The sequence below is a fragment of the Nannospalax galili genome, unplaced genomic scaffold, assembly GCF_000622305.1.
Source record: "Nannospalax galili isolate Female #2095 unplaced genomic scaffold, S.galili_v1.0 scaffold54, whole genome shotgun sequence".
In the NCBI taxonomy this organism is placed as follows: Eukaryota; Metazoa; Chordata; class Mammalia; order Rodentia; family Spalacidae; genus Nannospalax; species Nannospalax galili.
This window is the reverse complement of record NW_008341028.1, coordinates 6,949,011-6,965,056: the sequence shown is the minus strand read 5'-3', so window position 1 is coordinate 6,965,056 and position 16,046 is coordinate 6,949,011. Positions and strand designations below refer to the sequence as shown.

Sequence of the window (16,046 nt, the reverse complement as noted above, 5' to 3'; positions counted from 1 at the left end):
AGTTCCAGAGGCTCTATGACCTTCATCTGGCCTCTGTGGGTATTGCACCACATGGATGCACTTACATACATGTGGGCAAAATACTCACATACATAAAAAAACAATAAATAAATAAATAAATAAATAAATAAATAAATAAATAAATAGTATTTAAAATTAAAAAAATAAGACAAAGTGGATGGTTCCTGAGGATCGACACCAAAAGTTGTTCCCTAGCCTCCACATGCACCCGCACATTCATGTGCACCCACATGTGCACGTGCACACAGACACACAAACACACAGACACACACACACACAAAGAGGCAAGCATAGGGAGAGGATGAGAAAGGGCTTCTGGGAGGAACAAGGAACAAGCAACAAGCAACATTTCAACCTTTGCAGTCTGAAATATTCAGTTCTTCACATCACTGTGTATCAGAAAGTATCAGAAACACACAGAGGCCTTGTTAAAACACAAGTTGCGGCTGAGCTTAGTGATAGTGAATGAGAATGCCCCTCAGACCCCCTCCCTGTCCTCTAAGAAAGAGCTGCCCTCTGCCTGACTCTGGAAATCCCCTCCGTTGTTCAAACTCTTTCCTGGTACATCTGCTTATGGTTTCTATGGAAATGGTCTGGAGCAGAAGAGAAAGAATGTTCTGCTCCATGTAAGCTAGCCAATGGCTGTATAGGTTAAGGCTCTGGAAATCAGCCCTAGATTGTTCAAATCCTTTCCTGGTTCTTCTGTTTATGGATTCTGTAGAAATTCCCTGCTCTGCAGTTTTTGTGTTTAAAAGCCCTGAGTTTCCATGGCTCTGGGTCGCAGTGTAGCTCCCAAGCCTGCCTTGGCATCCCCGGCTGGTCAATCTCAATAAAGCAGTTAAGTTCTCCTGAGTCTCAGTGTCCAAGTGGTTGATTCAGGGAATTCTTTGGACTCCGAATATTTTGGGGGCTCATCCAGTGTTCCCTAAAACACCCTCGGTCTGTTTTCCTGTCTTTTTTGTTCTCCGTTTGGCACCCAATGACATCGGATCTGGTTTCTCCTGTGGTGAGTCTGTTTTGATTTCTGTTTTGGATGTCCGGACTTCTGGGGGCTCAAGGGAGAGAAACTGGATGCAGTATTGCTCTCCAAGCCGGAGGACAGGGGACACCCCGACCCTCCATCTGAATGGTTGACCACTTGTGCTTTCGGTGTCAACCCTAATCACTCTCACAGCGATTCTCCAACATGCAGTGCCTTTGTTCTGTCAGTCAAGTCTTGAACGGATCTACCTGAGCTGTCTGTTTCTCGTTTGTCTTTGTTTCAGCGTAATCCTTTTCTTTTCCATCATGGGTCAATCACCCTCATCTGAAGACACTCCCCTTGACTTAATTCTTTCTCATTTTAAGGATTTCTAGAAGGCGGCTGCAATCTCTGGAGACACTGTCTATTCGTAGAAATTCTGTACCCTTTGTTCTCTTGAAAGGCTGTCTTTTGATGGTGACTCCCCCCTCCCCCACTGGGTCCTTGAGTTAACAAACTTTCTTCTGTTCAGACTGTGATCTTCGGAAACCCAGGACACCCTGACCAGGTCCCTTATATTATGGCTTATTTTTACCTCTTGGACAAGCCTCTCAAATGGTTAAAACCCCACTTACCCCCTTCTCCCTCGAAGCCCTCCCTTCTGTCTCTGGGGCCCCGATGACCTCTTCATCGGTCTCGCCCACCTCCTGTCCTTCCCCCTTCAATGGAGGACCCCCTTTTAGATCCTCCCCCTTATTCTCATCCCCATCCGCTCCCCCTCCTTCCCCTGCCTCTCTTCCATCTCCTGCCACTCCTCCTTCTCCGACCAACCCCGCACTCCTTATGCCTCCCCACACATGTTCAGGCCAGCTCTATAGGCCTGAGACGACCCTTGCCATCCTTCCCCTCCATGCTATGGCCCCGCCGGATTCCTCTGGTCACAGCTTTCTTATTTATTCTCCTTTCTCAACCAGTGATCTTTATAATTGGAAATTACAAAATCCTCCTTTCTCTGAAAAATCCCAGGCTTTAATTGGGCTCCTGGAGACTATCTTTCTTACTCACCAGCCCACCTGGGATGATGTCCAGCAGCCCCTCCTCACTCTTTTTACCACTGAGGAACATACCCAGATCCTCTCAGAGGCCCAAAAACAGGTGCCATCTAAGAACAGCCGCTTCATGGAGGATCTGGAGGAGATCGAGGACATTTTTTCTTGACACCACCCCGACTGGGACCTTAACACTCCTGCAGGTAGGGGAGTCACTCAAACTCTACTGCCAGATTCTTATGGGGGGTTCTCCAGGCTGCTGCTAAAAAGCCTACAAATTTGTCAAAAGTCAGTCAGGTTTTGCAAGGACAGGCAGAGGCTCCAGCACAGTTCCTGGAGAGGCTTATGGAAGCCTACAGGGCTTACATTCCTATCGATCCTGAGGCACCAGAAAATCAATGAGCAGTAAACATCGTCTTCATGACCTAGTCTGCTCCTGATATCCGGAAGAAATTGTAAAAGTTGGAAGGCTTTGAAGGTATGAGTCTCTCTGAATTGCTTGAAATCACCCAAAAAGTCTTCAATAACTGTGAGACCCAGGAGGAATGTGAAGAACGTCACAATTGAAAACTGTCACAGGCTTTGGCTCTAAGAGAGAGTGAACACCCCTCCCCAGAAGATATCCACCCAGAGATCAGAGTTGGCAGAGGGGGCCGGGCCCTTGGGCTGGCCCCCTAAAGAGAGACCAAGGTGCCTACTGTAAGGAGATGGGACATTGGATAAAAAATTGTCCTCAGAAACACGAGGGAACTCAAAAGGTACTTGAGTTAAAAGATTGAGGGGGTCAGGGCTCGTCTCCCCTCCCCCAGCCCTGGCTAACCCTGAAGGTGGGGGGGAGGCCTATTGACTTTCTGGACAATACTGGTGCCACCTTTTCAGTTCTGAAGAGACCCCCCACCTTGGGCCCCTGACAGGACGACACACTTTTATTCAAGGGGTCATGGGTGGCCATACTTACCCTTGGACCACCAAAAAGACTGTTGACTTGGGCACAGGGAGGGCCCAACATTCCTTCATGCTCATCCCTGACTCTCCCTACCTGCTGCTGGGCTGAGACTTGCTAAGTAAACTCAGTGCCTCAATCTGTTTTGACAAAGATAAGGTCAATGTAGAGACCATTGGATTTGTTCTCACTCTGCAGGCTAAGGACAAACACTGTCTTCATGAAGGGCCCCCTCTGGACCAATTGCTGTCCCTAACTGCTAAATTGATGCAGGAAATCCCTCAGGTCTGGGCTGAGGGAAACCCCCCAGGATTTGCAGCCCACTGACCACCTGTGATGATCTCTCTGGAAGCCATTGCTAGCCCAGTCTGGGTATGACAATACCCGATATCCTTTGAAGCATGAGCCTCTATGCAGGTTCACCTAAAAAGACTGTGGAAATCTGGCATCTTAGTCCCCTGTCAATTCCCTTGGAACACCCCCCTACTCCCCGTGAAGAAACCAGGGACTAATGACTATAGACCCGTGCAGGATCTGAGAGAGGTGAATAAGGGAGTCATGGACATACACCCCACTGTGCCTAATCCTTACACCCTCCTGAGTTCCCTAGCCCCTGACAGGATGATTTATACCGTCCTGGATGTGAAAGATGCCTTTTTCAGTATCCCCTTGGACAAGGGGAGCCAACCCATCTTTGCCTTTGAATGGCAAGATCCTGAAGAAGGGCTCAGTGGCCAACTGACCTGGACAAGGCTTCTGCAAGGGTTTAAGAACTCTCCCACCATCTTTGACAAGGCCTTGCATGAAGACCTCTGAGGGTTCCGAACTGCCCACCCCCAAGTTTCTCTTCTGCAATACGTAGATGATTTGCTCCTCACCACCTCTGACCACCCCTCTTGCCTAGAGGCTACAAAAGACTTGTTGAAGGAACTTCAATGCCTGGGGTACAAGGTGTCAGCTAAAAGGGCACAGATCTGCCAGGATGAGGTACAGTATCTGGGGTTTCAATTGGAAGGGGGTATGTGCAGGCTCTCCTCTGCAAGGAAAAGGGCTAGGCCGTCCTGGACATCCCTGTTCCCCGAAGTAAAAGACAAGTCAGAGAATTCCTGGGGTCAGCTGGATATTGTCACCTGTGGATACCTGGTTTTGCAGAGCTGGCCAGGCCTCTATACGAGGTAACAAGGGGGGGGCCCTCAGCATTTTCCTGGGGAGAAGAACAACAGGAGGCCTTTGACAACCTAAAACAGGCCCTCACTTCTGCACCAGCCCTAGTCCTACCTGAAGTCTCAGAGGCCCTTCTACCTTTATGTAGAGGAACTGTTTGGTGTAGCAAAGGGCGTACTTGCTCAAACTTTGAGCCCCTGGAAGAGACTGGTAACCTACCTCTCAAAAAAATTAGACTCAGTAGCGGCTGGATGGCCAGCCTGTCTGAAGATCATAGCGGCCACTGCAGTCCTAGTTAAGGATGCTGATAAGCTCACCTTGGGACAAAAACTGATTGTGACCACCTCCCACTCTATTGAAGGGGTGCTGAGGGCACCGCCTGATCGCTGGCTCACAAATGCAAGGTTAACTCATTACCAGTCTCTCCTACTAGATGTGCCCCACCTGACATATATGGTGACCAGTGCCTTAAACCCTGCATCCCTGCTCCCTGAGACTGAGTCTGAGACAGTGATGCATCACGATTGTTCCAAACTGCTGCAGCATGTCCAGGGAAGCCGACCTGATCTCACCGACATACCATGGAAGAACCCTGACTTGATGATGTTCACAGACAGGAGTAGTTACAAGAAAGATGGAGTCAGGTATGCAGGGGTGGCAGTAGTCACCCAGGAGGACGTTCTATGGGTGGAAGCCCTACCCAAAGGAACCTCTGCACAAAAGGCTGAACTGATAGCCTTGATTCAGGCCCTAAGACTGGGAGAGGGTAAGACTGTCGACATTTATACTGACAGTAGGTGTGTTTTTGCCACTGCTCATGTACATGGGCCATCTATCGAGAAAGAGGCCTCCTGACATCAGAAGGAAAGACTATTAAACACAAACAAGAGATCATTGATTTGTTAAGGGTCATATGGGATGCCCAAAAGGGTGGCAGTCATTCATTGCCCAGGACACCAAAAGAACAACACACCTGAGGCCCGAGGAAACCAAAAGGTGGATCAAAGAAATAGCAGAATCCCTGTCTGAACCTGCTCTCCTGGCCCAGCCAGATCCTACATACCTGAAAAGCCTTCATACACAGAAGAGGATGCCAAATATTTACAGACAATTCCAAATGGGTATGTCTCCTCAGGATGGAGACTCACTCCAGATGGCAAGATCATCCTCCCCCTCCGCCTGGGGGAAATGTTAGTTCGCCAACTCCATAAAGGAACCCACATGGGAAAAGAAAAGATCAGGTTATTACTAACCAGATGCTTCCAGTTTCCTTCCTCAACAGCTACAATACAGGACATCACTTCCAGATGCATGGCATGCCAGATGACTAATGCCTACCCGAAAAATGATAAATCCTCAGGAAAATGTGAAAGAGGGACTGCCCCCAGAGTCCACTGAGAAGTGGACTTCACTGAGGTAAATCCGGGACGGTTTGGATATAAATATTTACTGGTTTTTGTAGACATCTTTTCAGGATGGGTAGAAGCCTTTCCCATCAAGAAGGAGATGGCAACCACAGTTGCCAAGAAGTTGCTAGATGAACTCATTCCCAGGTTTGGTGTGCCACTGGTGTTAGGATCTGACAATGGACCAGCGTTCATCTCTCAGGTAATTCAGGCCTTAGCAAAGGCCCTGGGGACAGATTGGAAACTACATTGTGCATACCATCCCCAGAGTTCAGGACAGGTAGAGAGGATGAATCGGACCCTTAAGGAGACTTTGGCTAAATTAACCTTAGAATCTGGTGTAGACCGGGTGACTCTCCTCCCTTTTGCCCTCCTCAGGGCTAGAAACTCCCCCTGTATCCAGGGAATAACTCCTTTTGAAATTTTTCGGAAGAACCCCCCTCCCCTGGTCCCAAAATTAAAGTCAGAACTGTTGGCTGAAATATCTAATCATGAAATCCTCCAGTCTATTAGGGCATTACAGGCTGTATAGGAGCACCTCCACCCCCTGATCGGGTATGTGTATGAACTGCCTCCAGCTACTCCACATCCTTACCGACCTGGAGACATTGTCTGGATAAAGCAACATCAGAAGGAGACATTGGCCCTTCAGTGGAAAGGACCATTCACTGTGATCCTGATGACTCCCATGGCAGTGAAGGTGGACGGACTGCTCACCTGGATTCATCACTCACACGTCAAGCCTGTCCACATTGACCAAGAAAAATGGAAGGTCCAACATCACCCAGAAGACCCCCTGAAACTTCGATTGGTAAAAGACAATTCATCTGTTCCCTCGGTGTCACTATGACTCTCTGCTCCTGCTGCCTCTACCCTCTGGCATGGCCCCACAAGGAGACTCCCAGCCCCAGACTTATGTCTGGAAATTATCTGGTACACAGACAGGAAAGGTTATTATGGAGGTGATGCCTCCTAACCCTCAGATTGCTCCCTGGTTTGAAACAAACCTATATTCCTTATGGTCAACACTGGGTAGAGAGGCCACCCGAAAGCATGAGGGATACCAAATGGGTGGTCATGGGGGAGCAATGGCTACTGGATGTAGGGCTGGCACCATAGATACAGAAAAAGCCTTAGGAACTGCCTTCTACGCATGCCCAGTGAACACCAAGACTGACTGTGATGAAGAAGGAAGCTATTACTGTGCTTACTGGGGTTGTGAGACATGGGCCCCGACATGGTATCTGCTTGAACGACAAGATCCATACATTAATATTCAATTGGAAAAAAAATAGGTCTTGTACAGTCCCCAAGACCTGTAACCCTCTTATCATAACCCTAAAACAATGGGATGTCTTTACTATGGATCAGAAGTGGGACATGGGCCATACATGGGGACTGAGGGCCTATGTATCTGGCATGGACCCTGGAACCCTATTTACAATTCAAAAATTCCCAAAACCCATACCGCCTCTATCCATAGGACCTTTGGCAGAACTTAAGCCAGATTCAGCTCCTCCTCCTTTAGAAACCCCGACTAAATTGGTCCCCAGTCTGACCACTCTCCCAACTATGAGGACAATGCCTCTGAGGGATGAAGATTTCCCTCCCCTTCTAGAGGGGTAGCCCTTATCAATACCATGAAGGCTACCTTCCAGTATTTAAATAACACAAGCCCTGAGATGACCAAAGATCGCTGGCTCTGCCTGGATCCCTGACCACCCTACTACATAGCTTTTGCCCTCACTGCAAAAAGGGAGGAATTAAAAATAGTGCCCCTGAATGACACTGCCTCATGTCCCTGGGAAACTACTTTCACCCTAGGGGATCTGAAGGGGCAGGGGCTGTGCTTCATGTCCAAAGAATATCCTTTGACTACTTCTCCCTACCTCGGGGTTTGTGCACCCCCAGTATTTCATAGGGAGACAGGAATTTTGTGTACTGGTGCATGCCATGCCCCAGGTTTATTACTATGGAGGGGATGCTGGAAGATATCATATGGGTCTCTTGGCCTCGAAGAGCCGTGGCAGCCTCCATTTTAGTTCCCCTCCTTGTGGGAACGGGGAAAGCAGGGTCCGCCGCCATAGGAACAGCAGCCTGGGTCATCAGCAATCAAAACTTGAGTGAACAGGTTGATAAAGATATTAGGAGATCACATGCCACTGCCTCCTACTTAGAACAACAGGTAGACTCACTAGCTGAAGTAGTCTTACAAAACTTGTAAGGGGCCTCAATTTGCTTTTTCTCAAGGAAGGTGGACTCTGCATGGCTCTGGGAGAAACATGTTTTTATGCCAACCACTCAGGTGTGATTAAAGACACCTTGGCCCAAATCAAAAAGAGTCTTTTAGAATGAGAAGAACTCAGAAAAATTTCCCAAAACTGGTTTGAGTCCCTATTCTCCTGGTCGCCTGATTCATCACTGCTCTGGCCGGTCCCCTCTTAATCCTTATAGCACTGTTAACCTTTGGACCCTGTATCTTTAATGCTCTAGTCAAATTTGTTAAACAAAGGGTCTCCACTGTACAACTGATGGTTATGAGGGCCCATTACAATTCCCTAGATGACACATATGAATCAGTGGTTTGATTCAAGAAGATTTCCCAAAACAAAAGAGGGAAATGAAGGAGAGTGCCCCTCAGACCCTCTCCCTGTCCTCTGAGAAAGAGCTGCCCACTGCCTGACTCTGGAAATCCCCTCCATTGTTCAAACTCTTTCCTGGTACATCTGTTTATGGTGTCTATGGAAATGGTCCTGGGGCAGAAGAGGAAGAATGTTCTGCCCTAGGTAAGCTAGCCAATGGCTGCATAGGTTAAGGCTCTAGAAATCAGCCCTAGATTGTTCAAATCCTTTCCTGGTTCTTCTGTTTATGGTTTCTATAGAAATCCCCTGCTCTGCAGTTTTTGTGCTTAAAAGCCCTGAGTTTCCATGGCTCTGGGTCGCAGTGTAGCTCCCGAGCCTGCCTGCGTCCCTGGCTGGTCAGTCTCAACAAAGCAGTTAAGTTCTCCTGAGTCTCTGTATCCAAGTGGTTGATTCAGGGAATTCTTCGGACCCTGAACAATAGTATGCCTGTAATCCTAGAACTTGGGAGGTGGAGGAAGGGGGATTAGAAGTCCAAGCTACCTTCAGCTACCTAACAAGCCTGAGGTCAGTCAAGCTTCCAGGAGACCTTGTCTCAAAAATAAAAAAACAACAACAAAAAACTACCCACACAGGTTTCTGGGCCCCACTCTTAGAACGTGATTCACATTTCCATCAAGCCCCAGGGGAAGCACAGGGCCTGAGTTCTAGAAACAAACAGGAACAGTCTTAGAGACAATGAATAAAGGGCTTGGGTATAGCTCAGTTGGGAGAGCACTTGTTTGGCATGTGCAAGCTCCTGGGTTCAGTCCCTAATGTGAGGGGAACAGTGACAAATACGCAGTGGTTTCTGCCAGATTTATACCATGTTTCTTAAACAGTACAAAGAAGTAAGTGCCCCTGGAGGTGGCCTCGAACTCACAGAGATCTGCCTGCCTCTGCCTCTTGAGTGCTGGGATTAAAAGTATATGCCACCATGCCCAACAAAAAATGGTAGTTTTGTTTTTATTTTTATTTTATGTGTATGTGTGTATTGCCTGCTTGTAGGTAAGTGCACCTGTGTCATGCAATATCCTCGGAGGACAAAAGAGGCTGTTGGATACCCTGGAACTGGAGTTACAGACAGTTGTTAGCTGCCATGTGGGTGCTGGGATTCTAACCCGGGTCTTCTGCAAGAACAGCCAGTGTTCTTAACCACTGAGCCCCCCAAAATGGTAGTTTTGACATTGCAGCACTAGTTAGAAAAGCAAGAAAGGCCACTTCCAGGTTAGTGAGATGGTTTAGCAGGTAGGTGCTTACCACCAAGTCTGACAACCTGAGTTCAGTCCCTGAGATCCACATGGTGGAAGGAGAGAACCAACTCCTGCAAGCTGTCCTCTGACTTCCATATAAGTGGTGCATGCATTTGTACACACACATGCACTAAATAAATAAATACATAAATAAATAAATGTTAGAAAGAAAGCCCACTCCAGATTGAAGGGCAGGGTGGGAAGTAAAGGGGGATGGATAAATCAGACATTCATCCATGAATTCCTGCTCTTTTCAGGCACATGCCCCAGCCTGGCATTCTCATAACAGTACATGGCGCAGCAAACAGCGAGGTGAGCTGGAACCTTTGCGATCAAAGGGACCTGGGCCCAGAGGAGCGATGCTCTGCCTCTCCCTACCCCACTTTCTTTCCTTTAAGGCCTGATGGGAATTTCACTGAACTGTGACTAGGGGGAACCTGTGGACATTAGCAATCCCAAGGACATTGAGGCTGCTGAGAGATACCTACAGTTCTGCCTCAGCTGGTTTGCCAACCCCATTTATACTGGTGACTACCCCCAAGTCATGAAGGACCATATTGGTGAACCAAGTCATGTTTTGGGTTTTTGGGTTTTTTTTGTTTTTTTTTTTTTTTTTTTTTTGGTCTTTTTGAGATAGGGTCTCCCACTAGCCCCAGCTGACCTGGAATTCACTATGTAGACCAGGCTGGCCTTGAACTCACAGAGATCTGCCTGAATCTGCCTCCCAAGCGCTAGGATTAAAAGCGTGCACCACCACACCCAGTATGTTTTTTATTTTTAATTAAACTTATTTTTGCATGTGTGTTTATGTATATGTAGATGCATGTGTGTGTGCGGGTAGATGTACATGCATATGCATGCACATGTGTGTGAAAGTCAGAAGACAATCTTAAATGTTTGTCTTCAGGTACCATCTACCTTGCCTTTTACCAGGTTGGCCTCAATCTCATAGAGATCCACTTGCCTCTGCTTCCCAAGTGCTGGGATTAAATGTGTGTGCCACTACACCACCTGGCTACCTTATTTTTTGAGAGAGACTCTCACTGGCTTGGAGTTTGCTGAGTAGGCTAGGTTAACTGGCCACTGAGCCCAGGGATCTGATTTGCTTGTCTCTGCCTCTCCAGTGCTGGGATTCAAACATGCACCACCACTATTTTTTTCTGTAGTGTGTGTGTGTGTGTGTGTGTGTGTGTGTGTGTGTGTGTGTGTGAGAGAGAGAGAGAGAGAGAGAGAGAGAGAGAGAGAGAGAGAGAGAGAGAGAAAGGGGGACTTCCAGAGGAGAAAAAGTTCTTAAGGAAAAAGGAAGAAAGGAAAAGAGAGTAACAGAATACTTGTAACATGAGCAGAAGGGGAGAGCAACTGGGGAAGGAAGTGGACCAGCAAGAGAGGACACTGGGGGAGGGGACAATAAGGACAAAGTATAATGACATCTATATACAACAATGCCACGATAAAACCCATTATTTTAAATGCTTACTTCAAAAAAAGAACTCAGTCCAGGGGCCAGAGAGATGGCTTAGCAGTTAAGAGCACTGACTGCTCTTGCAAAGGATCCAGGGTTGGTTCCCAGCACCCACATGGTGGCTAACTGTCCATAACTCCAGTTCCCTCTTCTGACCTCCAAGAACACTGCATACACGTGGTACACTTACATGCATGCAGGCAAAACAACTCATACACATAACAAACAAAAATTCAATCCTTCAGTGTGACTGGATCTAACTGTATGAATCGGTGCAGAGACAATGTACTGTGGTTTTTCTGGTTACTAAATACAACCAGCAGCAATAACATGCTGATATATTTTTATATTTTTAAAAAATTTTTAATTTTGGGGGGAGTCTTTTTGAAACAGGGTCTCCCTGTAGCCCCAGCTGGCCTGGAACTCATTATACAGACCAGGCTAGTCTTGAAATCACAGAGATCTGCCTGCCTTTGGCTCCCAAGTGCTGGGACTACAGGCATGTGCCACCATACTTAGCTGATTTGTTTATTTTTATTTTGTATGTATGATCATTTTGCCTGCATGTATGTAAGTGTACCTATATCATGCAATGCCCACAAAGGCTAGAAGAGGGCATTGGATCCCCTGGAACTGGAGTTATAGATGATTGTTGGCTGCCATATGGGAACTGAACCCAGGTCCTATGGAAAAGTAGCCAGTGCTCTTAACCACTGAGCCATCTCTCTAGCCCATAGGCTGATGTTTTAAAGATAATAATACAAACTTTTCACTCATTTAATCCAAGTCAACAGCCTCCCCACAAATGATGTTTTTAGATTTATTTTTATTTTATGTGTATGAGTGTTTTGCCTGCATGTATATATGTGCGCCATGTGCACACAGTGCCTGCAGAGGCCAGAAGAGGGTGTTGGATCCCCTGGAACTGGAGTTACAGAGGTTGTTAGCTACCAAGTGGGTGCTGGAAATGAAACCCAGGCCCTCTGCAAGAGCATCAAGTGTTCTTAACCACCGAGTCACCTCTCTAGCCCCCCTACAAATGATCTTATTGTAACATGTTAGATGATTGCTTGTTTGGCTATCATTATTGCTGTTGTTGTTATTATTGTTGTTGTTGTTGTTATTGTTGTTTTTTGTGAAGCTAGGGATCAGACCCAGGGCTTTATGCAGTTATCTCCAACCCTCCATCATTCATATCTTTCTCACACATGGGTGAAATACAAGTTTGTCAGTGAAAGGATATACCTTTTTGCAATCCTGAGGTAGGACAAAATTGCCCAGGGCAGAGCCCATCACAGCTTACACTATCAATAGTGTGTGAACACATCCATGACATGCCCCCCCCCCATACCAACACTGGTCTTCCAGTTCCTTTCTAGGAGCCCAAATGACCAATTTTTAGGTAATTTGTATGGAATGTAAGGAATACAATCCTATTTCTTTCCAGATTGCTTCCCAGCTATTCACATACGTATCACCTACTGAATAATGATGAAAACATTACACTTTTTGGCTGTGCTAGGGATCAAATCCAGGGCCTTGGACATGCTCAAGTGCTCTACAGTTGAGCTATTCTCCTAGCCCCCAAACAGTAAGCAACAGAAACTTTAATGTTCTCTAGATATGGGCTAGAGAGATGGCTCTGTTACTGGTTGGGGTTCGAGGATGGTCATCATCTAGGAGTTGTGGCTAGTTTCCTTTTCTTAGCCAATTAAAAAATAAAAAGGCAGGCATGGTGGCGCACGCCTTTAATCCCAGCACTTGGGAGGCAGAGGTGTTGGGGGACCCACACAGAGGCAGGTGGATCTTTGTGAGTTCAAGGCCAGCCTTTTGGTCTACATATGAGTTCCAGGACAGCTGGTGCTACAGGGAGACACTGTCTCAAAAACCAAAAAGAAAAGAAAAGAAAGATGGAGATTCATACACATTCACTCAGAGAGAAAAGCTCTTCACAAGTGGAGAGGGGATTCAAAAACCAAAAATCCACGTCCCTGTGAGGGTCTGGGTTTTTAATGGTTTTAGTGGCTTTCCCTTCCCCTAATTTAGAATTGGTAAACTTAAACAAAGAAAAGGCTCATAGGTATATGGCTTCAAATGAGCTGTCCAGTCCAACGTTCAGTCCTTGTTTTATCTGAACTCGTTTGGACTTGTTGGCCTGAAAGGAAACGCTGTGGACTAGAGGGAGAGCCCCCAGGCCTTTGTCTCAGACCAAGAGGACAGAAGTATGCTATCTTTATTATTTATCAGTGGCCCTTCCCCTATCTATCTGCCTGTCCAAATACATGTCTAGCTCCTAGTCCCTCAACTCAGTGGTTAAGAGCACTTGCTACTCAATTTTGAGGACTAGAGTTCAGTTCCCAGCACCCCCATTGGGTAGCTCACAACCACCTGTGACTCCAGTGCCCTCTTCTAGCCTCTGCAGGCACCTGCATGTACCTGTGCATATATACATATATACACACACACGTATAAATAAAAATTAAATAGATCTTTAAAATAAAATTACTTTGGAGAGTTTTCAAATATCAAAATTTCAGTTTGAAAGGCAAAGGATACATTTTTCATGCACATATATACTTTGTAGCCCAGCCCAGGGCTGTTTTGTTTTTTTTTTTTTTTTTTTTGAGACAGAGTCTTCTTGTAGTCCCAGCTGGCCTAGAACTTGCTATGTAGAACAGACTGGCCTCCATCTCAGAGATCTACATGCCTTTGTCTTTGTTAGGATTAAAGGCATGCATCACCACTCGGTAACTTTAAGGCCAATTTTCATGTTAAGTTGCCAGTGTCATCGTGGAACAGCAAAATAGTTGTGAGAAAGTAAGAGTAGGTAACAACTCTCGTGTCCTCTCCTATCAGGAAGAAGAGTACAGAGCAAGGCCTGGACATGTCCAGGTTGCCAGTGTTCTCCCTCCAAGAGAAGAGCTACATTAAAGGCACATCTGATTTCCTGGGATTGGGCCATTTTACCACTTGCTACGTCACGGAGAGGAAATACCCTTCCTGCCAGGGGCCCAGCTACCAGAATGACCGAGACTTGGTAGAGCTTGTTGATCCTAACTGGACAGATCTGGGGTCTCTGTGGCTTTATTCCATGTCCTGGGGATTCAGAAGGCTCCTCAACTTTTCCCAGGTACTTATCCCATGAAGCTGTGTGAAAGGCTTTCAGACCTAAATTTAGTTTCTCCCAGCTGAAGCCCAGACGACTACATGTGAAAGTTAAAATACCAGGTATGGTGGCACAGACTATCACCCCAGCACTTGGGTGGTACAGGCAGGAAGATCAGTTCAATATTAGCCTCAGCGACATAGTGGGCTTGAGGTCAGTCTGAACTACATAAGTCCCTGACTCAAACAAAAGAAACAAAAACTAACAAAAAAGTTAATAAATCAAGAAATCCAGTCACCTATACTTCAAAGACTACTAAATGTAGGCCCTTACAGACGAATGCCTATGTGAATAACCACATCTAACTTCAACTAAAATTCTCATCATGCATTTAGTCTGCATTTTAAATTTTATACATTATATATAATGAATTTTAACCATACTCACCTGTCATCTCTTATCTCTCCTCCACTGCTAACTCCTTCCAAACAAGCTAGCCGTGTGTGTGTGTGTGTGTGTGTGTGTGTGTGTGTGTGTGAACTGAGTTTAACTAGGGTTGTTTGCATCAACATGGGTGAAGGGTCATTTACTGGAGCATGGGCAACCTGACCAGTGGCTACACCACTGAAGAAAATGACTCTGAGTCATTTCAAAGTCCTTTTCACCTGAAATGGAATTTGTGGGAAAGAATAAGACCTATGTGGCTGGAGAGATGGCTCAGCCATTAAGAGAACTGGCAGCTCTTCCAGAGGACTGGGATTTGTTCCCAGCATCCATATGGCAGCTGACTGCAACTCCATTTCCAGGGGATCCTATGTCTTTTCTGGTCTCCATGACACAGATGCACTTACATACATACTGGCAAAACACACACATAAAGTAAAAATTAAAAAAATTTTTTTTAAAGATCTGAAGTGCATTTTTTTCACCCAACAAGCCAATTTCCTCGGAAGCATATTTTTCATACAACTAGTCTTTGTTGACACTCATCTCTAAACAAATGCTACCTGGTACCCACCATCTGCTAACATGTACTTCATTAGACCATGACAGACTTGTAATCCAGAAATGCACCTGTAAGTCAGAATTTTTTTAAAAATATTTTATTATTTTTATTCCATGTGTATGAGTGTATTGCCTACATGTATGTGAGTGCACCTATGTCGTGCAATGCCACAGAGGTCGGAAGAGGGCCTCAGATTCCCCTGGAACTGGAGTTAAGGACAGTTTGTAGCCATCACGTGGGTGCTGGGAAATCAAACCTGGGTCTTCTGCAAGAGCAGTCGGTGCTCTTAACCACTGAGCCATCTCTCCAGCCCCCAGAATTCTTTTCAAATTTGATGTGTATTAGTGTTAATGCCTGCATGTGTGTAAATGTACCCATGTCATGCAATGCCCACAGAGGACAGAAGAGGGTGTCAGATCCCCTGGAACTAGTTATGGACGTTTGCTATCTGCCATGTGGGTGCTTGGATTCAAGCCCCGGTCCTCTGCAAGAGCATCCAGTGCTCTTAACCACTGAGCTATCTCTCCAGTCTAGTAAGCCAGGATCTTTGACAGCCATTACTACCTCACTTTAAGACCCAATACAGTGATCCTCCCATATATGTGACAGAAAATGGAGCAACTCAGAAGCTACACTGTGCTCAACTCTGTGATGAGTGGAGAATTCAGTACCTCAGAGGATACATCAATGAAATGCTAAAAGGTGATACTCAGCTGATACTCAGCTCATTTTTCTTTTTAATGTGTATTCATGTATTGCCTGCATGTAGGTAAAGTGCATCCATGTTGTGCAATGCCCTCGGAGGTCAGAAGAGGCCGTCGGATCCCCTGGGACTGGAGTTACGGACCGGACCGTTGTTAGCTGCCATGTGGGTGCTGGGATTCAAACCCGGGTTCTTCTGCAAGAACAACCAGTGTTCTTAACCGCTGAGCCATCTCTCCAGCCCCCATTTTTATTTAGACAAAATTTACTGTCATGCACCATCAACTAAAACTTGCTTCTAAAGCTCATTAAAACATTTTAATCTTCTTTGTATTTCCAAGTAGATGAAATTTAT

General features: G+C 46.2%; 1 protein-coding gene across 1 annotated transcript in view; it reads left to right on the top strand.

Moving 5' to 3' along the window:
- Window positions 1-16,046, top strand: part of Lctl (lactase like) — a 28,136-nt gene that overhangs the window by 6,385 nt on the left and 5,705 nt on the right. Inside the window, 5 exon segments of the mRNA XM_008836348.3 lie at window positions 3,027-3,095; window positions 9,642-9,727; window positions 9,814-9,989; window positions 13,738-14,007; window positions 15,565-15,691. Of these exon segments, the coding sequence (XP_008834570.1) occupies window positions 3,027-3,095; window positions 9,642-9,727; window positions 9,814-9,989; window positions 13,738-14,007; window positions 15,565-15,691 (728 nt within the window).